A 25,748-nucleotide genomic window follows, 5' to 3' on the forward strand; every position below is an offset into this window, starting at 1 on the left:
GTAACAATTTTCAATTTATTTTCTGTGGTTTTCCCAATCTTTCATTTCCACTGTAGTAAAATGCACCTGAATATTGTGTGTTAATGTTCAAAGGGAGAAAGATTACTTTAATAAATGTGCCTATATATCCCTTTGCCATTGGTCAGCGTTAAATTTCAGGGTATTATCAGGTACTTATACCAGACAGTCATCCACTACAGTCCAAATGTTAAAATCACCCTTCTAGACTTTATGATTTGGAATTGCGATAGATCTCCCTACCCACATACTGATGGCTATAATTTTGAATTTATTACGCTGAGTGGGTCAAAAAGTGTTGAAAGTGTAAAGCATTGTTCTGAGGTCATGGACTATAGCAGCACTATATGTATAGATTAAGTGTGAAAAACTATCCTGATTCTGAGCATATTGGTAGCTAGAATTGTAGTTTCCTAAGTTCAACATCCAAGTGTATAATCAATTTAACTAACATTCCTATTCACCAGTCTTCTACAAGGGTGTATTTCAGTGCAGTTGGGTCATCTATGTTGGGAAAGAAAACTGGGGTCTTCCTTATTCTGTTGAGGTATGGCTTGTACTCATTTATTTAAAGAATAGTGTTGATCAAGTTTGTAGAAATATGTAAGGCCTGTCTTGGCTGAACAGTATGGGGAATAAAATTGAGAGAAAAAAATAAAGGATTTTGCCTGTGGAACTTTGCTAAGCGTTGCGTATTGGGGCATAAATATGCTACTGTTCAAGAGTAGCCTGTGAGATAATGTAACATGGGTTAAACACCAGTACAACATCTCAAAATCAGAATATTTCAGGACCTTGCTAATGTTATTACTTATTTCAAAGGTACTTAATATATTCTACCTTTGCTCCAAAAAATCTAAATCAAAGAAGGTATATCCTTTTATGCACATGCTAATCCTAAAAATAACCAAAGCCCCATGTTTCCCTCAATATTCGTTAAAGGTCTATGACATTAGTTAAGGAACAGCGAGTTGACACTTTTTTTATTCGCAGATTCCTAGATGTGTATGGCACAGAAGGGGTGGAATCTAAATACACACAAGATGGCAGTCAAATTTGCCAGCTTAACAAGCCACTGCCCTTTTGAACAATTCACAACATGTAAAACAGTTTCAGAAATCTGAGAATCTTACATTATGGAACATTGTGGTTTGTAGAACTTGTTTAAGGATAAGTAACTTGATAATCTGATGGAAAACATTCCATTCTTGAACCACACATAAAATCTTTTGCGTGCACCAGAGCAGGGTGTTCAGTCCTCGGGAACATTGCAAATGAGTTCTCATCGGAGGTTAAGTGTGCTCCTAAAGATGTTAGTGAGATAACTCGAAAAGTGAATGTTTCTGCCTTAAAACTGTACAGACGTCTGAGTGTACTGCACTGAAGTGTCAGGTCAGCTAGACTCTAGACTGTGTGCTCAATCTTTGAAATGCTGCTCAACCAACTTTAGGCCTTGGGGGAGTAGTAACACCAATGGCCCATGACTGTTTTGGTGCGAGGTAAAAGTATCGATTATCGGGGCAGCATGATAGCACAGTGGTTAGCACAGTTGCTTCACAGCTCCAGGGTCCCAGGTTCGATTCCCGGCTTGGGTCACTATCTATGCGGAGTCTGCATGTTCTCCCCATGTCTGCATGGATTTCCTCAGGGTGCTTCAGTTCCTCCCACGGTCCAAAGATATGCAGGTTAGGTGGATTGGCCATGCTAAATTTCCCTTAGTGTCCAAAAAGGTTGAGTGGGGTTACTGGGTTACAGGGATAGGGTGGAGGTGTGGACCTGGGTGGGCCGGTGCAGACTCAATGGGCTGAATGGCCCCCTTCTGCACTGTAAATTCTATGATCTTATTGGGTGTAGGCCTGTAATTGGGAGCTTCTCCATCAATTAAGCAGGTACCAACCGTAACATCTAAAGATTTGCAGTGAAGAGGTAAGTATAGGAAAGCTTGGACCAGGCCACATTAGGCATCATAAGTTGTAGATTCCAGTCTAATTTGCTGATGCATATATAATGGGAAAATGAAAGGAGGGGGGGGGGGGACAAATCATTCATCTAACACTGAATCATTCATCTAACACTCTTCCCTTAATGTAAGTTACATATTGGAATTTCCACAGCAATATTTCTTGTGTATTACTTGAGATTTGGTATTCGTTTATTATACAAGCTTGCAAAGTATCCTTGTATATGTCACCAGATCTTTCATATGGATGTCACAACACCGATTAATTATGGTCTCTTATTCTCACGCTTTGGACATCATAGTATGTCCTCTCGATGATTGGAACTTGTCACTCTAATTTTGCTTGCAGGAGACAATGGCTGATAACTGAACAGTAGAAAGGACACGTGCAGGAGGAAGATCCCCTAGTTAGACCTCAAATCTTCGGAAGGTAATTTTAAAATTCTCTTCTTTCACTGCCCAGTCTTTAATTGCAGCCTTAGCTGAGTGGTAGCACACTTGCCTCCAAGTCAGAAGATTTTATATTCAAGCCACGCTCCAGAGATTTGAGCATATAGTCTAGGATGGCACTTATCAGAAGTAATCTTTTCCAGTGAACGTAAAACTCTGCTCTAAAACAGCCCACCACACAATTTGAGTAAGAGCAGGGAGATTCTTCTGATATCGACAATTATCCCATAAGCAACATCACCAAGATTATTAATTTATTTTACTGCTGCTTTGGGACCTTGTGTGCAGATTGCTGTGCTTCCTAAATCAGGACAGTGATTGTACTTCAAAAGTACTTCATTACCTATAAAGTGCTTTGGGATGTCATGACGTCATGAAAGGTGCAACATCTATGCACAAATCATTGAGGGTGGCAGGACAAGTTAACGGGACATAGAGCCCAAAGCAAGGTTATGGTGAGCCTTTATAAAACATTGGTTCTGCCTCCATTGCAGTATTGTATCCAGTTCTAGGCATTAGAGAAAATGCAGAAAAGATTTAGAAGAATAGTCCCAGGAATGAGGGCTAGATTGTAGAAGCTGGGGCATAACTCGTTTTAGAAGGTTGTCAGGTGATTTGATGGGGGTCAGAGTAGATAGGGAGTTAAACCGTTCACATTTGCAGAATGGCCAAGAACCAACATGAGGTATGTGACCTAAAAGAATTTTTAAAAATGACGAGAAAGATCCGTTTTACACAGAGTGGTTAGGATTTACACTGCACTACCTGACTGTGATGTAGGAATTAAATTGTGGCTTTCAAATGGTAATTGGATAAGTGCCCGAAGATAAAACATTTGCGGAACTATGGGGAAAGAGCAGGGGTGGTTCTAGCTCAGTGGCTTTGGCCGAGCTGAAACAGCTGCAATGTGCCAAAGGGTCTCCTGTGTGCTGTAACCATTATATGATTCTATAGCAAATCATACAAATAACAAAGCTCACACGCAACAGGAAAACCTCCAGGTTGATTTTACTTTGTTGCATCTTGATCATCTAACCGTTAAAAAATTGTAAAATAAATGTAATCATTTAGTTCAGGGTTTTTCAAAGTGTGGGTTTCGGGAGCGATCGGTTGTGCCAGTGCCACGGTGGTCCCGATCATGGGAGAAGTGCCCAAAAGCCATTACCGGATTTTAAATTCAGAATGCCGGCCACTGCCACCTTTTAAATGAAAAATTAGACTGTGTGCAGTCTTCCAGCCAGAAGCGGCAGCAGTGAGCAGTCATGCACCCTGCACATACACTTGACATCAAGCACCCTCCATGTACGTGCAGAGCGGCTCCCGTTTTATAGCTGCGAGCAGGCAAGGCAAGTGGACTGTGAAGATGAATCATTTCCTTAAAAGAGACAGCCAGTGGATAGGATCGCACAACACTCTGCTGGAGTGAGCTGCTCAGGAGAGTCCAGGGCAGGACAGAGGAATGCTAGTGTTAGCGTTTTACAGAGCTCCAATGCCTCTGGATTACAGCCTACAGGGAATCTTAACTCGGGAACAAAGCAATATAAAGATGATTTCTTGAGGTAAGGTTTTATCAATTGAGCAAATGCAAATAAGGATGCAAAGCTCATGCATATCATATGCAGGGAAGTACTGGCAAAGGAGATGAGTTTCAGATTTTGAAAGGGAAGCAGTCGGGTGAAAAATTCCTTTTGCGGTTGAGACCCCAGTCAGTTATTAACTTAGATCTGACTCCAAATTAAAAGATACACTGCTGCACCTGACCCATGAAGCTACATTATCAACGCACCAAAAGTCCACGAGGCTGTCAGCATTCTGGAGTAGTATCTCCCGGGAGTATTCAGTGCAGAGTAAAACAAGTATTTTGTTGCTATTACCCTTCAAGGTGATCTACATGTGCAAGGTTGGATTTTCCGTTTTCATAAAGGTGAAGACGGCACAAAGGAACTGGTGGAAGTCTGCACCTGATATACGCATTACCCTCTCCTTTGAACCCGATTCAAGTGAGATTGTGAGGTCCAAGCAGGCTCCCCTTTCGCATTAAAAGTATGTCGGCAAAGGTCAGCTGGCGGGGGTCGCGAAGGGCGGTCGGTGTTGGTCCCGAGAAAAGATTGAAAAACACTGATTTAGTCCTTGTACGTAATACAATTATGAAATGTTTGTAAAAGCTTGGAATCCCTATTATATTCTTTCCCCCACGATATTGGTTAGCCAACGCTGAAAGCAAGCTGCGCCATAATCCGTAGGAATAATGCTTTAAGCCAGCCACCAAAAGATGTACAACTGTGTATAATTCTTTCTTTGCTTATCAGACCTTCAATCCTTTTGAGGTTGGAAACTCAAGCTTGTGTTCCTCTCCTTCTGGGGCCCTTCTTACATCTCCCAGGGATTGTTGCTTCAATGCACCACATATCACTTGTTTAATACATTTCAAAGAAAGTAATTAAGCATTTGAAAAATGTGACCATCCATCTTCATAAATATTGAAGGGCGATAAAATAATCAAGATAAATTTCAGATGTCTACATGAAAGCGTTGCGGTGTGTGTGAAGTCTTTAAACAAGACCTTGGCAGAGTGTGTAGTACTGTGGGCAATTAGATCTTGGCTTCTTCTCTAATCATTCTGCCAGCAAAGTGTGTCATCTTGAAAATTCAAGATAAACAACGGGTATAGGATCTTATAAAACATCCCAGCAAACGTCATTCTTTAGTTCTGGCTTGTATTAAATTTGCAATACACTTGCGATAGCAATGTTTTTATAAAGTAAATACTCCATAAAGAAAAAATGAAAGCGGCCTTTGGTCATAAATTTTAATTCAGCCAACTCCAAAATGCAAAGTAAATGTGGGTGGCCTTCACCCAAAGCAGGTCAGTGAGGAATGCTACATTTTGCCCACATGCTGCTTCAGTAATATTGATTTAACATAATTACCATTCCAAGAGTCTTTCAAAATAACAAATAACCTGCTGCATCATACCATCCCTAATTGGTTATTTCGGCCCTGGGACCATAGCAAGATATTAGCAGAGTGGTGGGATACCTGCGGCCCGGGGGCCAAATGCAGCCCACCTAGATGCTAAGTGCGGCTCACAAGAAATTTTTTTGACTGTTACCATTGCACACAGTTGCCACATTCTGCTGATTCCCATCAGCGTAGTTTTTTTTTCCTGCCGGTATGACTGAACTGCTACGCACGCAAAGCAAGGGCGAGTGAAGTGAGGTGCTTGCTGACTGCACACAACATTGACAGAGAGCCATGCATTCCCTCTGCAACCAAAGTTTAAATATTTATTTTGACAGTTTGAAGGTGATGATAGCTCTATTAATATATAAATGATTAAGCATTATGAAATATATGGCGTGTATTAAATGCATTTAATCTTATCCATGGGGTCATGGTCCAATTTCAATCTTGTGGCCACTGAGATGAAGGAGGGTCACTCATGTGGTCCATTCACTAGCCTAGGTTGCCCACCATTGTCCTGGAACCCCTTTGGTTGTTTAACTAATGCTAATAACATTAGCACATTAGCAGAAAATTACAATGGATAAATAGTGTTTTAAAGTAATCTGTTGGCAGCTACCAATTACTACCTACCAAAGATTGTGAATCTAGATCTGCCTTGTGCAGTCGGCTGAATTACAGGCAACATATTCCTGTGGGATAACCCTATCAAACTACAGAGTTTATGACAAAAGGGCAAGTATAAGAGTTTGCTCATCTCCAGAGACTGCCCATCGGCACAGCAGCATCATGACTGCTAATCGACAAGGCAAAATATACTGTGGAAATTCACCCACCAAGGTCCTTTTACTAGTCCATCCTAACTTTAGTGGCAGGGCCATGCAAATCCTAGAAAAATCTTGTTTGCACTACTGAGTCTGCCACAACGGTGTGTCATTAATGGGAAGCTAAATATAAATTTAGTGTATGGACAGTGATTGGAATCAACATAATTGTTCCTTTATATGATCTTTCTCATAATGTTGCTATTGTGTTAAAACTGTTTGTGTTTCATTAACAGTAGTTTTTCTTAACCCCGCAGATATCAAAATTTGTTTCACCTTGGTCATTAGTTCAGACTCTGTGCTTTTCAACCAATCCTGAATTTACACCAAATTCGACTTTATAAACCAATGTTATTGATAGAAAGTAAGAAGTCTTACAACACCAGGTTAAAGTCCAACAGGTTTGTTTCAAACACGAGCTTTCGGAGCACGGCTCCTTCTTCAGGTGAATGATCTGCCTGAATCATTCACCTGAAGAAGGAGCCGTGCTCCGAAAGCTCGTGTTTGAAACAAACCTGTTGGACTTTAACCTGGTGTTGTAAGACTTCTTACTGTGCTCACCCCAGTCCAACGCCGGCATCTCCACATCATTGATAGAAAGGCCATTTCTATGAGCATATTCTGCGAGCTGGTTTTAAAAAGTCGAGATATTGCGAACAAGGCTTTTATTTGAAAAACATACAGGACTTTGGGGTAAAATTTTCTGTCCCACCCACTGCGGGAATCGTCGCAAAGGGGATGGAAAATTTGACAGACCTTGACTAGTCTGTTGACCTTGGGTGGGAATTTCCAGTATTGGGACAGGCCCAACAGGAAAATCCTGCCCATTGGTTAGTAAATTCATATAATTGATTATAATTTTTAAACACCTTGCACTGAAAGTACTTTCTACATTTTTTAATTCATTAAAGTTCAGAGACCACTAGATAATTAAACAAGCTGTACAAGTTTTAATCATGGATATCAAAAAGGCAGAATTTACTAAACTGTATATATAGTTCTAGCCTACAAATTATAATGTCTTAATGAAACGTCAAATTGTAGAAGTGTCACCAGAGTTTCCAGTTCAGTTCAGCTTTCCAGCCGCTTGTTTAGCTTTGTTGATTAGTCTGTACATGAATGAATAGAAAAAAAGCAGATTGTCATATTCCCCGTTATAGTTCTCCTTTAAAAACAAACTATGATAATCAACCAGAAAATAGTAAATGGCCTCAATTGTTGCAAGATATGTGTCTGGTTTTCCTTTTTGGCGACGCCAGAAACGTGTCTTTCGTGTCCTTAGTTCAACATGAAGTAATTCTGCAAAGTAAAGGGTACAAGAAAATATTAAAGCTTTGTGAGAATTGTGAACACTTATATGCACTTCCACCAAGTCAGCGTAAACAATAATTTTTTTTGATGCCAACATTTTCTCCTTCCTGCTTTTTTCATGCACTATTTCGTGGAATGTGGATGCCACTGGCAAGATCTGCAATTTTTTGACCTCGAGGTCTTTTGATAGCCAACCAGACTGCCGTGCATCTGGAGGCACATGTAGGCCAGACCAAGGAAGGATGGCAGATTTTCTTTCTTAATAAAAGTGAATCAGATGGGATTTTCATCATTGAGAATCAGTGATAGTTTCATGATCAGCATTATTGAGACTTAGCTTTCAATTCCAGATTTTATGAATTGAATTTAAATCCCACCAGGTGCCATTGTGGGATTTGAACCCATGTCCCTGGATTATTAACCTGCATCTTTGGATTACTGGCCTATTGACATTACCACTAAGCCACCATCTCTCGTTGTTCTGACAATGCCAGCTTTATTACTACAGTGGCTATATTTCATTATATAAACCTACTTTTAACATGACATCAGATATCAAGGCCAAACCCGATTGTGTCCTGCTTAGCATTCACACATACTGATCGTTATCCAAGGATCCGATTAAAAGTAACGGTAAACCTGTAGTTAATTTCCTTGACTTTAAACAGCAGTATTCTCAGAGGTTGGGTCGTTAAGTATTTTAGCGGCTGAGCTAGATAGATTTTTAATCAGTGAGGGAATCAAGGGGATTATGGGGATAAGGAGTTGTGGAGTTGAGGTTTATCATCTCAGATCAGTCACGTTCTCATTGAATGGTGGAGCAGACTCGGTAGGCCGAATGGCCTACTTCGGCTCCTACGTCTTATGAAAATTATCAGAAAAATTCTGTTCGGGCTAGGCCACTTTTCTCTTGAAAAGGGAAGGCTGAAGGGTGACCTAATAGAGGTCTTTAAAATTATGAAAGTTTTCAATTGAGTAGTCACAGAGAGTGTCCCACTTCTGCAGGAAAGCACAACTATGGACCATCTATGTTAGGTAATCATTAAGAAACTAAGCAGGCCATTCAGACAAAACTACTAATGGTAAGAACTGGAACTTGCTAGCAGAGGGAGCAATTGAGGTGAACAGTATATATGCATTTAAGGGGATGCTAGATAACTACATGAGGGAGAAAGGATTGGAGGCTTATGCTGACAAAGTTAGAAGAGGAAGAGTGAGGCGTAAACACTGGAATGAACTGAATAGCTTCTTTCTGTACTGTATATCTGTACCAGGGGCTGGTTTAGCTCACAGGGTTAATCGCTGGCTTTTAAAGCAGACCAACAGCACGGTTCGATTCCCGTACCAGCCTCCTCGGACAGGCGCCGGAATGTGGCGACTAGGGGCTTTTCACAGTAACTTCATTGAAGCCTACTCGCGACATTTTTTTCTTCATTATATTTGATATAATTCTATGCAATTTTTCACAAAGAAATTTTAACATAATTTTAAAAATAACATGAACCAAGATCATAGATGGTAAACTGATTATCATGACATTAATCTGGAATCAAATGAACAACTGGCAGCATTTCTGAAACAAAGCATTACTCCCATCTCGTTTGCTTTCCTTTGTGCGATATGATGAAGCTTTACGTCAATCATGTTACCAAAGACTTCGTGGCAAACAATAATAATGATAATCATTATTAGTGTCATAAGTAGGCTTACATTAATACTGCAACAAAGTTACTGTGTAAATCCCCCAGTCATCACACTCTGGCACCTGTTTGGGTACACTGAGGGAGAATTCAGAATGTCCAATTCACCTAATAGCACGTCTTTTGGGACTTGTGGGAGGAAACTGGAGCACGTGGAGGAAACTCGCGCAGACACGGGCAGAAGGTGCAGACTCCGTACAGACAGCGACCCAAGCTGGGAACCGAACCTGGGAACCTGGCGCTGTGAAGCAACCACTGTGCTACCGTACCGCCCAAACTTTAACCTAAGCCACAAACTACATCTTTGTAATTAGGGCCCATTGTGTTCCAAATCCATTTTCATTGTACCCATTTGTAAAGTGCCTGTACTCACGCTAGTATGAGAGAGAACAAAATAATTTAAGTACAATTTCTCTGTAGCTGCCTTGAAGTAGCTGTGAAAGATAGTGAACTGATTTGTTAAATATAAAAGTCTGTGGCAACAATTTTATCTGATCAGCTATTTATTAGTCAGATCAGAATATTTGGCGATTCTGCTTTTGTGCAAGACAGAAACATATTTGATGGACAATTCTTGTTCATTTAACGCTCTAGGTTACACGGTACCTTGAAGACGTTCATCTGTGATTATTTTGTTGGTTTGATTCCAGGTACTATCAATAAATATCACCCTTTTTAATGAGGCCATTTTGATCTTCAATTCTTCAGCATCCTGTTCTTCTGTTGGGTTTCTAGCATCCAAGCTGTCGTGGTCATGTTTTGCACGTTTATGTTCTGGTCCTTCCAAAGTTATGCTCTCATCAAGGCTGTCGGCATACTTGGAAGGTTTTGTAGGAACAGATTTCTGAACAGCAGTGTTAGATAAGTGCTTGGGAAGATCTTCAAGGGGAACTGACTTTGGACCAGGGAACACCACTACAACCTAAAACAGAGAAGGTAAGTATCAAATAAAGATGGATTAAAATAACACACTATTACAAAATGATAAAACAGAATGATTTTTTTTTTTTAAAACCTTCAGTTCTCTGGATGCTCTAATCATGCAATTCCTGCAGCTGGAAAAGCTGGACTCCAGTATCTTACCTTGAACCGACCTAACACATCTCTTACTATTGTGTTGTAGAATGGCATTAATAGGGAAATTCAAAATAACTCGCCTAGATAAATGGGATGTGGTATCAAGCTAAAACAGACTGATGAACAATAAAAGGTACCACATCGTCTCGGGTAAAGAAGTGTTTTTTGATAACTTACTTCATGCTTTTCCTCCTCATTTTCTGGCATGCAGGGATATGTGTAAATGTTGACATCATCTCGAGCCAACAACTTTGCATGTACAGCAGTACTTTTGCCATCAGTTTCATTAGGATGTTTGATAATATCAATCTTCAAAGGGAGCTGGTAACGGAAAATATACTGTAACCTTTTTAACAAGGTCAAAATGAATAGGCACAAAATATTGCTAAAAACAAACTTGCACTTATACAGCCTTTGTCATGTACATAAGATGTCTGAGTGTCTTCTGCTGTACTGCAAGAAAATGTAGCAGTCAATTGGCTCACAGCAAGATCCCATTAAATGGCAAAACGTCATTCTTTTAAAAATGTGCTCGTGGGACGTAGGTATATCGGTATCCCCAGTTACTCTGAAAGGGGCTCTGAAGAGGGGCTGGTTAGCACCATGGGCTAAATAGCTGGCTTGTAATGCAGAACAAGACCAGCAGCGCGAGTTCAATTCTCGTACCGGCCAACCCGAACAGGTGCCGGAATGTGGCGACAATGGGCTTTTCACAGTAACTTCATTGAAGCCTACTTGTGACAATAAGTGATTATTATTATTATTATTATTAATAATAAAAGTAACAATTTACAAATGGGATTCTTGCAAGGTTATTTAAGAGGGCACCAAATGTCAGCAGTCTAATGGGAGATTGAAGTCATGTACACAGGGCTAGTTTTACGTGGCAGTGGTTGAAGAACAAACGATGCCCATCAGAAATGTGTGTGGGCATCATAAATGTACAGAATCAATTTCAGCTGTGACACCACATGGACAAATTTCAAATAAGTCACTACAGTACTTTCATCATTGCGTAAAAACAATCTGCTCAAACTCATGATGAATCACAGACTTTCTCATCTCCAAAGTTGCAAATATGATTTTCCAATCCAATGGCAGATAGGTCGTGCGTGATGATATATGAAAAATGAAAATCGCTTATTGTCACGAGTAAGCTTCAATGAAGTTACTGTGAAAAGCCCCTAGTCGCCACATTCTGGCGCCTGTCCGGGGAGGCTGGTACGGGAATCGAACCGTGCTGCTGGCCTGCTTGGTCTGCTTTAAAAGCCAGTGATTTAGCCGAGAGAGCTAAACCAGCCCCATATAGAAGTAAAGTCTTCATCCGAGTGTGAATACATAATGTTATTTATATATTTTTGAATGAAAAAGTTTTTTAAAAAACCCACTAAGAATGATGCTTTGATCATTCTATAGTCACTATGGCTAGATTTCCTTTTTTTAAAAATTCATTTACGATATGTGGGCATCACTGGAGAGGCTGGCATTTGTTGCCCATCCCTAGTTGCCCTTCAGAAGGAGGTGGTGAGTTTCCTTCTTGAACTACTACAATCCCGGAGGTGTAGGTTCACGCAGTGCTGTTCGGGCTGGGAGTTCCAAGATTTTGCTCCAGCAACAGTGAAGGAGTGGCGATATATTTCCAAGTCAGGGTGCTGAGTGACTTGGAAGGGAACCTCCAGGTGATGAGGTTCCCAGGTATCAGCTGCTCTTGTCCTTCTAGATGGTAGTGGCCGTGGGTTTGGAAGATGCTGTCTAAGGAACTTTGGCGAGTTCTGACAGTGTATCTTGTACACACAACTGCCACTGTTTGTCGGTGGTGGAGGGTTTGAATGTTTGTGGAAGGGTGGGCAATCAAGCAGGCTGCTTTGTCCTGGATGGTGTTGAGTTTCTTGACTATTGTTAAAACTGCACTCATCCAGGCAAGTGGAGCACATTCCATTACATTCCTGACTTGTAGACAGTGGACAGGCTTCGTGGGTTCAGGAAGTGAGTTACTCACCGTAGGATTCCTAGCCTTTGACCTGCCCTGGTAGCCATGATACTAATGTGACTAATCTAGTTCAGTTTACGATCAATGGTAACCCCCAGGATATTGTTTGTGGGGGATTCTGCGATGGTAATGCCACTGAATGTCAAGGAGCGATGGTTAGATCCTCTTCTATAGGAGGTGGTCATTGCCTGGCACATGTGTGGCGCGAATGTAACTTGTCACTTGTCAGCCCAAGCCTGGATATTGTCCAGGTCTTGCTGCATTTGGACATGGACTGCTTCCATTATCTGAGGAGTCGTGAATGGTGCTGAACATTGTGCAGTCATCCACAAACATCCCCATTTCTGACCTTATGATGGAAGGAAGGTCATTGATGAAGGAGCCGAAAATGATTGGGCCTAGGGCACTACCCCAATGAATTCCTGCAGTGATGTCCTGGAGCCGAGATGATTGACCTCCAACCATTACAACCATCTTCCTTTGTGACAGGTATGACGTCAGCCAGCGGAGAGTTCCCCACCCTGCCCGATTCCCATTGACTCCAGTTTAGCTAGGGTTCCTTGATGCCATACTCAGTCAAATGCAGCTTTGATGTCAAGGGCAGTCACTCTCACCTCATCTCTGGCATTCAGCTCTTTTGTTCATGTTTGAACCAAGACTGTAATGAGGTCAGGAGGGGAGTGATCCTGGCAGAACTCAAATTGAGCATCCGTGAGCAGCATAGAAGAGGAAGAACACTGCCATTTCACTGCAACCCCTCAAGTTTTCTGAATGCCAGTTTATAATTAACCCTCGTTAAAGAGAGGGGAATAGTTACAAACTCCTTTTCATTTACTGTATCAGAACCATTAAAAAAAATAGCATTTTACATCCAGGTGAGGAGTCAGGATGGTGTGGTTAGCTGAAAGTTGAAATACCCATTAAAGTTCTGAACATTGGAAATGATACACAGTGAATTCTGTATTATGCAACCCTGAGTGATGATAAAACCTTGGTTACTAACCTTGACTTGAGGTATCTCATCAGAATTCACACCATCCACCAAAATGCAACATGAGTAACAGTAAAACATCCTTGAGCTCCGACATTTTGGACATTTTGATCTACCGTTTTGTTGGAGTGTTTCTAGTATTGTCTGGGAAGCCAGTTTCAAATCTTTAAAAGAATCAGAGACTTCTTGTTTGTCAGCTTCACTTGGTTGAGCATACATCCTTTCAGAACCTTCACATTTACTTGCATCAGTGCAAAATGTGTCTTCAACGGTTTTTTCCAAGCTCAATGACATTGTGAGGAATCATCACAGATTTATCTCTGTAATTAAGAAAAAAAACATACTGCTTTTCAGTCTTAAGAATGTTTTGTTTTAGTATTTCACTGTTTATTTTGTGACAACTATCTAGTTCATATGGATCGTGTTGATTTTTTTTAGAGGTAACATTTAGTCCTGGGAAGCTAGTTGCTGTAGAGGTAGGTTGACTAAAATAGCATGCTTTAAGGATTGCCAGAACACCTAAATGAAAATGGGAGTTCAAATGGTTACCCACATTTCTTTGATACAGTCAGAATAGGATGGATTACTTAGCCGGAGCACTGGAGCCGTGATGGCTACACTACTGGCAAATACGTTCAGTCCACGGAAATGTTTAATAGAATGCTGCAGATGTTGGAAATCTAAAATAAAAACAGAAAATGCTGGAAAAACCCAGCAGGTCTGGCAGCATGTAATAATAATAATCTTTATTGTCACAAGTAGGCTCACATTAACACTGCAATGAAGTTACTGTGAAAAGCCCCTAGTCGCCACATTCCGTGCCTGCTCTTGTACACAGAGGAAGAATTCAGAATGTCCAAATTACCTAACAGCACGTCTTTCAGGACTTGTGGGAGGAAACCGGAGCACCCAGAGGAAACCCAGGCAGACACGGGGAGAACATGCAGACTCCACACAGGCAGTAACCCAAACCGGGAATCAAGCCTAGATCCTGGCGCTGTGAAGCAACAGTGCTGCCCACTGTGCGACTGCGAATGGAAAGAGAAAGAGTGTTAACATTTTGGAGTTTGTATGACTTACAGACCTGAAGTAATAACTCTTTTTCTCTCTTCACAGGTACTGCCAGACCTGATTTTTTCCAGTATTTTCTGTTTTTATTTCAGAGAAATGTTTAGTTTGGGGAGTTAGGGCTAAATTCATTTAAAAGTATTCAATGAACCTGGAAAGGCTACATCATCATGGCAGACGGGTTGAGTTTAAGAAGGTTCAATCGTTTCAATTTAACTGGGTGGTCCTGGGAGAGGGGACCGGTTACAGTTTGGACCACCTATGGTTTGCAGTTCACAGAAGTAGCACTGGGAGCAGTTAGGAGGCACGAGACAAGTAGGGCTAAATGAGGTTTTCGAGAGCTATTAATAGCTGGGTGCAGGCAAGGGGCTGGAGTTTGGAGAAACCGAGGGGCAATGTCATCTTAATGATGCTAGCAGTTTGTGAAAGACTTGCTATTGTGCCAGTAACTAGAGATGGGATTGCAGCTTTGTGAATCCGGTGGAATGCAGTCTCAGAGGAAATCGGCTCTTTCAATTCATCTGCTGCCGAAATCCTCATCTGCCGTTGACGCAGAATCAACTGCTCAACAGGGAACAAGTTTAACAGAGAACCATAGAATTCCTACAGCACAGAATGTGGAGATGCCGGCGTTGGACTGGGGTGAGCACAGTAAGAAGTCTTACAACACCAGGTTAAAGTCCAACAGGTTTGTTTCAAACACGAGCTTTTGGAGCACGGCTCCTTCTTCAGGTGAATGGAAAGGCTTGTTCCAGAAATGTTTATATAGACACAGTCAGAGATGCCCCGGAATGCGAGCACCTGCAGGCAATCAAATCATCAAAGATGCAGAGAGAGAGGTAACTCCAGGTTAAAGAGGTGTGAATTGTCCCAAGCCAGTTCAGTCGGTAGGCCTCTGCAAGTCCAGGCTTGTTGGTGGGGGCCGAATGTAATGCGACATGAATCCCAGATCCCGGTTGAGTCCGCATTCATGCGTGCGGAACTTAGCTATAAGTTTTTGCTCAGCAATTTTGCGTTGTCGCGTCTCCTGAAGGCCTCCTTGTAGAATGCTGACCCGGAGATCAGAGGCTGAATGTCCTTGACTGCTGAAGTGTTCCCCAACTGGAAGGGAACAGTCCTGCCTGTTGATAGCCGCACGATGCCCGTTTATTCGTTGTCGCAGTGTCTGCATGGTCTCGCCAATGTACCACGCTTCGGGACATCCTTTCCTGCAGCGTATGAGGTAGACTACATTGGTCGAGTCGCACGAGTATGCGCCGCGTACCTGGTGGGTGGTGTTTCCACGTGTAATGGCGGTGTCCATGTCGATGATCTGGCATGTCTTGCAGAGATTACCCTGGCAGGGTTTTGTGGTGTTGTGGTTGCTGTTCTGAAGGCTGGGTAATTTGCTGCAAACAATGGTTTGTTTGAGGTTGCGCGGTTGTTGAAGGCCAGTAGTGGGGGTGTGGGGATGACCTTGGCAAGATGTCCATCCTCGCTGATGATGTGTTGGAGGCTGCGAAGAAGATGTCGTAGTTTCTCCGCCCCAGGAAAGTACTGGACGACGAAGGGTACTCTGTCAGTGGTGTCCCGTGTTTGTCTTCTGAGGAGGTCGGTGCGGTTTTTTGCTGTGGCGCGGTGAAACTGTCGATCAATGAGTCGAGCGCCATATCCCGTTCGTACGAGGGCATCTTTCAGCATCTGTAGGTGTCTGTTGCGCTCCTCCTTGTCTGAGCAGATCCTGTGTATACGGAGGGCTTGTCCATAGGGGATGGCTTCTTTAATGTGTTTCGGGTGAAAGCTGGAGAAGTGGAGCATCGTGAGATTATCTGTGGGCTTGCGGTAAAGCGAGGTGCTGAGGTGACCGTCCTTGATGGAGACGAGTGTGTCCAAGAATGGAACTGAATTTGGAGAATAGTCCATGGTGAGTTTGATGGTGGGATGGAACTTATTGATGTCATCGTGTAGTCGTTTCAGTGATGTCTCGCCGTGGGTCCAAAGGAAAAAAATGTCATCGATGTATCTGGTGTATAGCATCGGTTGAAAGTCCTGTGTGGTGAGGAAGTCCTGTTCAAACTTGTGCATGAAGATGTTGGCATATTGAGGTGCAAATTTGGTCCCCATGGCTGTTCCGTGCGTCTGGATGAAGAATTTGTTGTCGAAGGTGAAGACGTTGTGGTCTAGAATGAAACGGATGAGTTGCAGAATTGCTTCTGGAGATTGGCAGTTGTCGGTGTTGAGGACTGAGGCTGTTGCAGCAATGCCGTCGTCATGGGGGATGCTGGTGTAGAGTGCCGAGACATCCATTGTGACGAGGAACCTCGCAACCGCGCAACCTCAAACAAACCATTGTTTGCAGCAAATTACCCAGCCTTCAGAACAGCAACCACAACACCACAAAACCCTGCCAGGGTAATCTCTGCAAGACATGCCAGATCATCGACATGGACACCACCATTACACGTGGAAACACCACCCACCAGGTACGCGGCGCATACTCGTGCGACTCGACCAATGTAGTCTACCTCATACGCTGCAGGAAAGGATGTCCCGAAGCGTGGTACATTGGCGAGACCATGCAGACACTGCGACAACGAATAAACGGGCATCGTGCGACTATCAACAGGCAGGACTGTTCCCTTCCAGTTGGGGAACACTTCAGCAGTCAAGGACATTCAGCCTCTGATCTCCGGGTCAGCATTCTATAAGGAGGCCTTCAGGAGACGCGACAACGCAAAATTGCTGAGCAAAAACTTATAGCTAAGTTCCGCACGCATGAATGCGGACTCAACCGGGATCTGGGATTCATGTCGCATTACATTCGGCCCCCACCAACAAGCCTGGACTTGCAGAGGCCTACCGACTGAACTGGCTTGGGACAATTCACACCTCTTTAACCTGGAGTTACCTCTCTCTCTGCATCTTTGATGATTTGATTGCCTGCAGGTGCTCGCATTCCGGGGCATCTCTGACTGTGTCTATATAAACATTTCTGGAACAAGCCTTTCCATTCACCTGAAGAAGGAGCCGTGCTCCGAAAGCTCGTGTTTGAAACAAACCTGTTGGACTTTAACCTGGTGTTGTAAGACTTCTTACTGTACAGCACAGAAGGCAGCGAGGCCAAGACCATTCGGCCCATCGAATCAGAACCAAAGCTCTGAAAAAACCTTACCTCGACCCACTCATCCACCCTGTGTCCGTAACCCCACCAAACCGACACATCTTTGCACACTAACATTTGTATGTTTATAGAGTCTTTCTCGTATAACCTCTTAGCAGACAGGATGGAGAATTTAAATATAAATGAAAAATAAGAAACACCGCTGTATATTCTACACAGCCACATCTATGCCCAACACCTTGACATGAACTGTGACCATTTCCGGATTGCAGTAAATTGTAACCGAGATGACAGCACAGTTCGATAAAATAAACTTTCTCACATGACACTGTGTCTAGTGGTGTTTTCTCCCACTGAGTCAACTGCTCACAAGTGTCTTCATTTTGCAGTGAAAGGAAATTTAACGAAAGATGAAATGTGCCCCGAAAGCGCATGCACCAAACTCCGGCCTTCTCTCTGGTCTGGAGTCCAAAAAGACGCCTTTTTCCAAACAACACGACGATAATTCGTTTCCTTTACCGCGGTTTTAGACACACCGGAAGGTTACCACGGCCACACGCCGTGCACGCACACACCACAGTCCCTTCCTCGGGTGGGAACCATTGTTTCCGGGAATGTTTGCGGCGGACAGGGGGCGGGGGTGCGCCGTCCTCACCGGAAGCGGCCGTTGTTAGGGCTGCATAGCAACAGAGCAGCCGTAAACTATCGGCGGGCGCTGCGCTTTGTGAGTTCCTCGGTTCGACGCTTCTCTCGGCTGTAAACACTGCAGCTCATTGCAATCAGCAGCAGACAATAAGGTGTTTAAGGAATGATCGCTGCAAGTAGTTTATCGGATTATGTGGCTGTTTCGAATTGAGGGCCTGCCCATTTTTCATGCTTTAATGATATAACTTAATTCTGATAGATTCGAGCCAAGAATTAATAGTCAAAAGGGATAATTGCTGGTCAGTTTTTGATCATAAATTTCTGACGCATGTCAGAATGTTTGAAATTCAACTGGCATTCATAGGATAGAATCCCCCACAGTGCAGAGGGAGGCCATTCGGCCCAACAAGTCTATACCGACCCTCTGAAAGAGCACCCTACCGTGGCCCACTCCCCGGCCTATCCCTGTAATCTTGTAGCCCCACTTAACCTTTGGACACCAAGGGGCAATTTAGCACGGGCAATCCACCTAATCTGCACATCTTTGGACTGTGGGAGGAAGCCAGAGCACCGGGAGGAAACCCACGCAGACACTACATATCCGATGCTGGTGCTTATGTAGTTACATTGTATATCTTGTGTTGCCCTATTATATATTTTCTTTTATTCCCTTTTCTTCCCATGTACTTAATGATCTTTTGAGCTGCTCGCAGAAAAATACTTTTCACTGTACCTCGGTACACATGACAATAAACAAATCCAATCCAATCCAAGAAGAATGGGCAAATTCTGCAGGTGACAACACTTGAATTGTCATATTGTCATAATGTCAATCCCTCCTCGCGATCTGCATGCGCAGTGGTGGTTGTAAGTAAGTCCTGGAGAGGACATTGACACTTGTAGGCCACACAGGTTTAGCATTGGAGCTTGAGCATCATCCGCTTCAGGCGTGGTGATGCAGTGCAGAGGAACCTTTTAACAGACATAGAATCCCACCAGTTCAGAAGGAGGCCATTCGGCCCATCGAGTCTGCACTGACCTTCTGAAAGAACACCCTACCTAGGCCCACTCCCCCATAAATCCATAACCCCACCTAACCTTTGAGCAGTAAGGGACAATTTTACCATGGCCAATCGACTTAACCTGCACATCTTTGAACTATGGAAGGAAACCAGAGCACCCGGAGGAAACCCATGCAGACACGAGGAGAAACTCCACACAGACAGTTAACCAAGACCGGAATTGAACTCGGGTCCCTTTCGCTGTGAGGCACAGTGCTGACCACTGCGCCACTGTACCGCCACAATGGTGATGACTGACTGTTGATCAGTTTTAAGGTTGGCAGGGGGCAGCCATGGATGAAATTCTGGAAATTATGACGTGAAGACGAGGGTAAAGAGTTCTTTCTCGATCTGGTCATAGCGAATTTCCATATAATTGAGAGCCCTTGATGCAAAGGCCATTGGCCTACCATTCTGGATGCACACTGCTCCATGTCCGTGTTGAGAGGCACCTGCTGATAGGAGCACAGTTGCTTGGACGTCGATGTAGTGTAACACTGGACGGTCTGACAGCACATCCTTAAATTTGTTGAATGCAGCATTGTAGTGCTCTTGCCAACGCCATTCTACATCCTGGTGGAGAAGTTGACGGAGGGATCCTGTTACCTCACTGTAACAGGGAATGAATTTTTGACAGGTAATTTGTCACCTCAGGGCATGGTTGTCCTCAGGAGTAGACATTTGCCGTATAGTCTTGTTATCTGGATCTGGCTTCACACTGTCGGCAGTAAGCAGGTGGTCCATGCAGGGACCTCGCTGACCCTGAATCGGCTTTTAGCAGGGTTGAGCTTCAACTGTATGAACCCGATTCTGTCGAGGACCAAGTGCAGACGTGTATCATTGTTCTTGCTTTGTACAACCTAAGATCAGGATGTTATCAATGATGATTTCACAAGGGATGCTACAAAGAATTGTTCCATAGACCATTGGAAGACCTCACTACCAGTGGAGATATTGTAAGATAACTGTAGGGGCTGGTTTAGCACAGGGCTAAATAGCTGGCTTTTAAAGCAGACCAAGGCAGGCCAGCAGCGCGGGTTCAATTCCCGTACCAGCCTCCCCGAACAGGCGCCGGAATGTGGCGACTAGGGGCTTTTCACAGTAACTTCATTTGAAGCCTACTTGTGACAATAAGCAATTTTCATTTCATATGCACTGGAACCTGTATCTGCCGACCAGACATGAATATAGTGAGCTTCGGAGATCCTTCGTCCAGCGGGATTTGCCAAAATGTGCACTATGCATCCAGGACGCTGAAAACCTTAGCATTGGGCATGCTGGTTATGACCTGTTCAATCATCTTCATAGCATGGTGGGGTTTCAGAAGTGCTTTATTTATGGGAATTGGTTCGATACAGATTTTGACTGTGCCGTCTTTCTTTACTGCGGCAACAATCGCAAAAATTCACTCTGTGACCTTATCTATGGGACTATGACACCAATCTTGTCATTCTATCCAATTCTGTTTCATGGCAAGGGGTACTCTTCTTGCAGCACAGACAGTGGGTGTTACAGTGGGTGTCCAGCCTCATGTAATATATGTCAGACTGCTTCCCAATAATATCACAGTCGAACAAGTCTTTGTATTCTAGCATCTCTGGGGCTTGCTGCTGTAGGGAGTGAACATCGGTTCCAAGGTGGATTAGCCCTAGTGCAATGCTGTCCTGGAGACCCAGCAATGGTTTGAAATCCTGGTTGACTACATGGCACTGGAACTTGTCCTGCATGCAGGAACTTGTCCTGGGTAACTGTGCATTCCGTGTGTATGGTTTGTCCACCACATGCAGTGAGATTTACTTTGTTGGTAGACTAGAGTGTGTCACAGGGCTCGAATTCCCACAGAAGCAGCTTCGACAATGCATTGCATTTTGCCCCAGTGACGATTTTGATTTTAAATTTGGCATTGCGATGAGCAATGTTTAACATTGTGACTGTTTCACCTTTTCCCAATTTTCAACACTTTTTGCAGTAGAATGTTTTAAGGGGTTCAATGCTATGGTTGTTTTAATTTACTTCCAGTTTGGAGGGGTAGACAGCTGCAACGTGACTTGTGGTGGTGTCAGTTGGTGAGGCTTTGACCCGCAACACTTGGCAAAGTGATTTAATTTTCCGCAGTTATTGCAACATGTATTAAATGTGAAGCCTGTACTTCTTTTTGTGTTGGTGCTGACCATTGCAATTCGGGCAGGGTGTGCTCTGTACCAAGGAAACTTCCATTTCTCCTTAATTCCTTGATACTCCTCTCAGACTGCTCATTTAGCTGCAGATACTAACGGAGGATTCTAACGTGAGTTTCTTTTGCAGAGCAACTGCTTGCATGTAGCATCGCTGTATATTCACACACTATATACTCCCTTATGAGTGAGAGCGCCAGATATGCACTTTTTTGCCAGAATTTTCAATGTTGAGGCATAATTTTGTACCAATTCATCGAGTTTCTAGCAAGTGGCATTAAAACAAAGAACAAAGAACAATACAGCACAGGAACAGGCCCTTTGACTCTCCAAGCCTGTACCGGTTATGATACCAACCTTTGCCAAAACCCACAGCACTTCCTTGTGCTGTATCCCTCTATACCCATTCTATCTATGTGTTTGCCAAGATGCCTTTTGAACGTCGTTAATGTATCTGCTTCCACAACCTCCCCTGGCAACATGTTCCAGACACTCACCACCCTCTGCGTAAAAAACCTGCCTCGCACATCTCCTCTAAACTTTGCCCCATGGACCTTAAACCTAGGCCTCTTGGTGACTGACTGACCCCTCCACCCTGGGAAAGAGTACCTGCCCATCCACTCTATCTATGCCCCTCATAATCTTGTAGAACTCTGTTGGGTCACTCCTCAACCTCCGTCTTTCTAATGAAAATAGTTTGAGTCTATTCAGCCTCTCCACATAGCTAACACCCTCCAGACCAGGCAACATCCTGGTAAACCTCCTCTGCATCCTCTCCAAAGCCTCCACATCCTTCTGGTAGTATGTCAACCAGAATTGTGAACAATATTCCAAGTGCGACCTTACCAAGGTTCTATACAACTGTAGCATGACTTGCCGGTTTTTATACTCGATGTCCTGTCCAATGAAGGCAAGCATTCTGTATGCATTCTTGACTATCTTGTCCACTTGTGTTGCCACCTTCAAAGATCTGTGGACATGCATGGCAAGATCTTTCTGACTTTCTATAGTTCTAAGTGTTTTGCTATTTACGGTATATTTCCCCTCTATGTTAGACTTACCAAAATGCATTACCTCACATTTGTCTGGATTAAATTCCAATTGCCATTTCTCTGCCCAAGTCTTCAACCTATCTATGTCCTGCTGTATCCTCTGACAATCCTCAACACTATTTGCCACTCCACCAACCTTGATGTCACCCCGAATTTACTAATCAGACTGGCTAAATTTTCCTCCAAATCATTTATGTACACTACAAATAACAGAGGCCCAAGCACAGATTCTTGTGGAACGCCACTAGTCACATCCTTCCATTCAGAAAAACACCCTTCTACTGCTACCCTTTCCCTCTGTGACCGAGCAGTTCTGTATCCATCTTACCACCTCACCTCTAATCCTGTGTGACTTACTGACGTCCATGTAAACAACATCCACCTCATCAATCATCTTTGTCACCTCCTCAAAAAACTCAATCACGTTAGTGAGGCACAACCTCCCCTTCACAAAACCATGCTGTCTATCGCTTATGAGCCCATTTGTTTCCAAATGGGTATAAATCCTTTCCCTGAGAATTCTCTCCAATAATTTACCTTCTACCGACGTGAGGCTCACGGCCTATAGTTTCCAGGATTATCCCTGCTACCTTTACAGCGGTACCACATTAGCTATTCTCCAATCCTCCGGGATCTCACCTGTAGCCAATGAGAATATAAAGATGTCAGTCAAGGCCCCAGCAATTTCTTCCCTTGCTTCCCTCAGTATTCTGGGGTAAATCCCATCCAGCCCAGGAGACTTATCTACCTTAATACCTTTTTGATGTTAACATGATCCAGACTGTCCAGACATCAAGAATCATCTTCCACAAAGTCCCTTTATTTGCTGAACACTGATGCAAAGTACTAATTTAGTACCTTGCCCATTTCCTCTGGCTCAACACATAGATTCCCCCACTGTCCTTAAGTGGTCCAATCCTTTGGGATTCACCTTAATCCTACTTGGCAAGGACTTTTCATGACCCCTCCCAGCCCTCCTAATTTCTCGCTTCAATACCTTCCTAGTTTCTTTATACTCCTCAAGGGTTTCGACTGTCCCCACCCTTCTAGACCATACAAAAGTCTCCTTTTTCTTTTTGACGAGGTTCGCAATATCCCTTGTTATCCAAGGCTCCATGTCTGTCCATTTTGACATTATTTTCCGGGTGCGCATATCTGTTCAAATATTTTTAACAGTACCTCAGGGCCCTCTCGGTCTTCCTCTCTTCGGAAGGGGAAGGATTGAGATTTTTCTGTTGCCTCCAGGCCCACGAGGTTCAACAGTGTGCATGCTTGTACTTCCTTCGATTTATCGGAGAGACCGGCATAGCAGTAACCGGGGCATTTCTTTTCATACTTTTTCCAATTGCTAGCGATGTTCTCACCGAGGATGAATGAGTCAATACACCAAAGTCCTTGTGCCATCTTGACCAACTCCTGACACCATGTAAAGTTGCTGGGTTGTGTAGGAATGATGGCAAAGGGCTACAACTTAAATGGATTACTAAAAGTTCTTCTGCAGCTCTTACATGCCATGCCTGTAGCCAGACTATCAACACATCACTTCCTATGTACAGCTCATGGAAATATAATTCATAGATACTCATTCCACAACACTGAGAACTATTTTAATTCAGTCATATTTCTATCTAATTTACTGTGAAAGATTTAAAGTTTTGCTTATTTGTTATAGCACTAGATATTTTAATTGCTTTAATAAAACAATAATATTTTACAGCAACACTTTGTAGATATACGTTCAAAATGGAAAATGAGCCTAAAACCTTTCAAGAATTCTTGCAGCTTGAGGATGAGGTAAGTGACTTTGCTTACTCTTTGTACATCATATTCCGATTAACGGTAGACTCTGAGATGTTGAAGTTCAAAATCCAATTTAGCCTATATATCAATTTCACTCTAGCTATATTCAATAAAGGTACGGGGAGTCCAAGGCAAGATGTAGAGACATTTATTAACACAAAATTATATACATGAGGCCAGGCTACAGCTTACCGGATCCTCCCTCCTTTCTAGTCGGCCTCACACTGGCTGATCTTTTATCCCAGTGCACTCCCAATGAGCACCAATCATCCTCAATTGGATGTGCCATGTGCAGGTTATAACACTGTACATCGTAGCTATCCATTCCAGATCTATTTTCCTACTTTTTACCAGCGCATTCTAATACTTTTCATGTTCCAGAGTTGAATTGAATCCGCCGGTAGCCACATGCAATGATAATTCTCTGCCTGACCCGATAATCCCAACTGCCTACCTGAGGCCCTCACCAGGTTCAATTCCTATTGTGTCTATGTTATTCTCTAAGTCTGAATGAAGACTTAAAGTTAACACAAACATTTTATTCAAAGGGTTCGTTCTGCTTCCAGAGCTCAACTAGATGTAAAACAGTCAAGAGATATGACCAGTGAAACTAAGGTAAACTGCCTATGCTGAGCTGTCTCTGTCTGCTGCTGCTCCCTAGCTCTGTGCTTCTCAAAGAGGCAGATCTTACCTTGGCCTTGACCCTTTATACCCGTCTCTGATGCTGCCCTCTAGTGGTGCTGTGGCTGTTATATCTGGCTGCAGTCCTTGGTGTATGTGCAGATGTATGTACAGATGTACAGATCACTACAGTTTCCATCTTCGATTCCCCCCCCCCCCCCCCCCCCCCCCCCCCCCCAATCCAACGTTTTACTCTTCAGCCGCTCCCCCGCTCTCTTGATCCAATTCTCACCAGCACTGTGAATAGCTCTTTGGACAATATCATTCCCCTCTTTAACGCTGCATTAATTCTTCATCTGCACCATAGACCTCTGCTACTCTCTACTGAGAATTTTAATATTTAATATATATAAAATATATATTTCTACTCCATTCTTTTTTTTAAAGTACCATTTTACGTTTATCTTTGCATTTGTGCACAGACAGTGACCCAAGCCGGAATCGAAGGGATTGAAGGGGTTCATGGAGCGCATGGGGCAGGGGGAATAGTAGATCCACGGAGGTTGGAAGGCCGAGGGCGAAGGAATTTTCGTACTTCTTCCATGTACTCGCCCCAAAATAGACATCAGTTTATTATGATTGAAATTCAATCTGGAGTTGAATAGGGCCTGCACTCCGCTTTTGGCATCTTCCAATGGCCTTACATAGTTGTCTGTTATTCTATTACTGACAAGTAATAATACAACATATACACTTTATATTCTGGCATTTCAAGGCAAATGGAAAGATGTTATGTGAACATGTGTGTTGTGACATTTAGTGGCAGCATACCACATTACATCAGCTTTATTTTTTTACTCATTATTTCCTTCTCTTCAGTTCTAAATACAACTGTCTAATATGTTGATTAGTGATCTGCTGCTAGGTCAAGCTCACAGCTCT

At 43.1% G+C, this 25,748-nt stretch overlaps 2 protein-coding genes across 5 annotated transcripts in view; one reads left to right on the top strand and one right to left on the bottom strand.

The window, feature by feature from the left end:
* Nucleotides 1–6,866: 6,866 nt before the first annotated feature.
* dtwd1 (DTW domain containing 1) lies at nucleotides 6,867–18,064 on the bottom strand. Of its 4 annotated transcripts, none has more exons than XM_038813260.1 (5): nucleotides 17,973–18,064; nucleotides 13,298–13,605; nucleotides 10,482–10,625; nucleotides 9,834–10,149; nucleotides 6,867–7,515 (listed from the first exon to the last, which is right to left on the bottom strand). In XM_038813260.1, exons 2-5 carry the CDS (start codon nucleotides 13,577–13,579, stop codon nucleotides 7,283–7,285), a joined length of 975 nt encoding a protein of 324 aa, XP_038669188.1. In that variant the 5' UTR covers nucleotides 13,580–13,605; nucleotides 17,973–18,064; the 3' UTR covers nucleotides 6,867–7,282. The 4 variants fall into 4 exon arrangements, with proteins under 4 accessions (XP_038669188.1, XP_038669185.1, XP_038669187.1 ...); XM_038813257.1 differs by having other exon boundaries at nucleotides 17,776–18,050; XM_038813259.1 differs by lacking the exon at nucleotides 17,973–18,064 and adding an exon at nucleotides 17,505–17,662.
* Nucleotides 18,065–18,086: 22 nt separating this feature from the next.
* The window catches only part of LOC119974891 (protein FAM227B-like), a 396,828-nt gene continuing 389,166 nt past the window's right edge, over nucleotides 18,087–25,748 (top strand). The window contains exons 1-2 of the mRNA XM_038814226.1: nucleotides 18,087–18,177; nucleotides 24,103–24,179. Of these exons, the coding sequence (XP_038670154.1) occupies nucleotides 24,129–24,179 (51 nt within the window). The 5' untranslated portion in view covers nucleotides 18,087–18,177; nucleotides 24,103–24,128. The remainder of the gene's footprint in view (nucleotides 18,178–24,102; nucleotides 24,180–25,748) is intronic.

The sequence above is a fragment of the Scyliorhinus canicula genome, chromosome 12 (assembly GCF_902713615.1).
Source record: "Scyliorhinus canicula chromosome 12, sScyCan1.1, whole genome shotgun sequence".
Taxonomy (NCBI): Eukaryota; Metazoa; Chordata; class Chondrichthyes; order Carcharhiniformes; family Scyliorhinidae; genus Scyliorhinus; species Scyliorhinus canicula.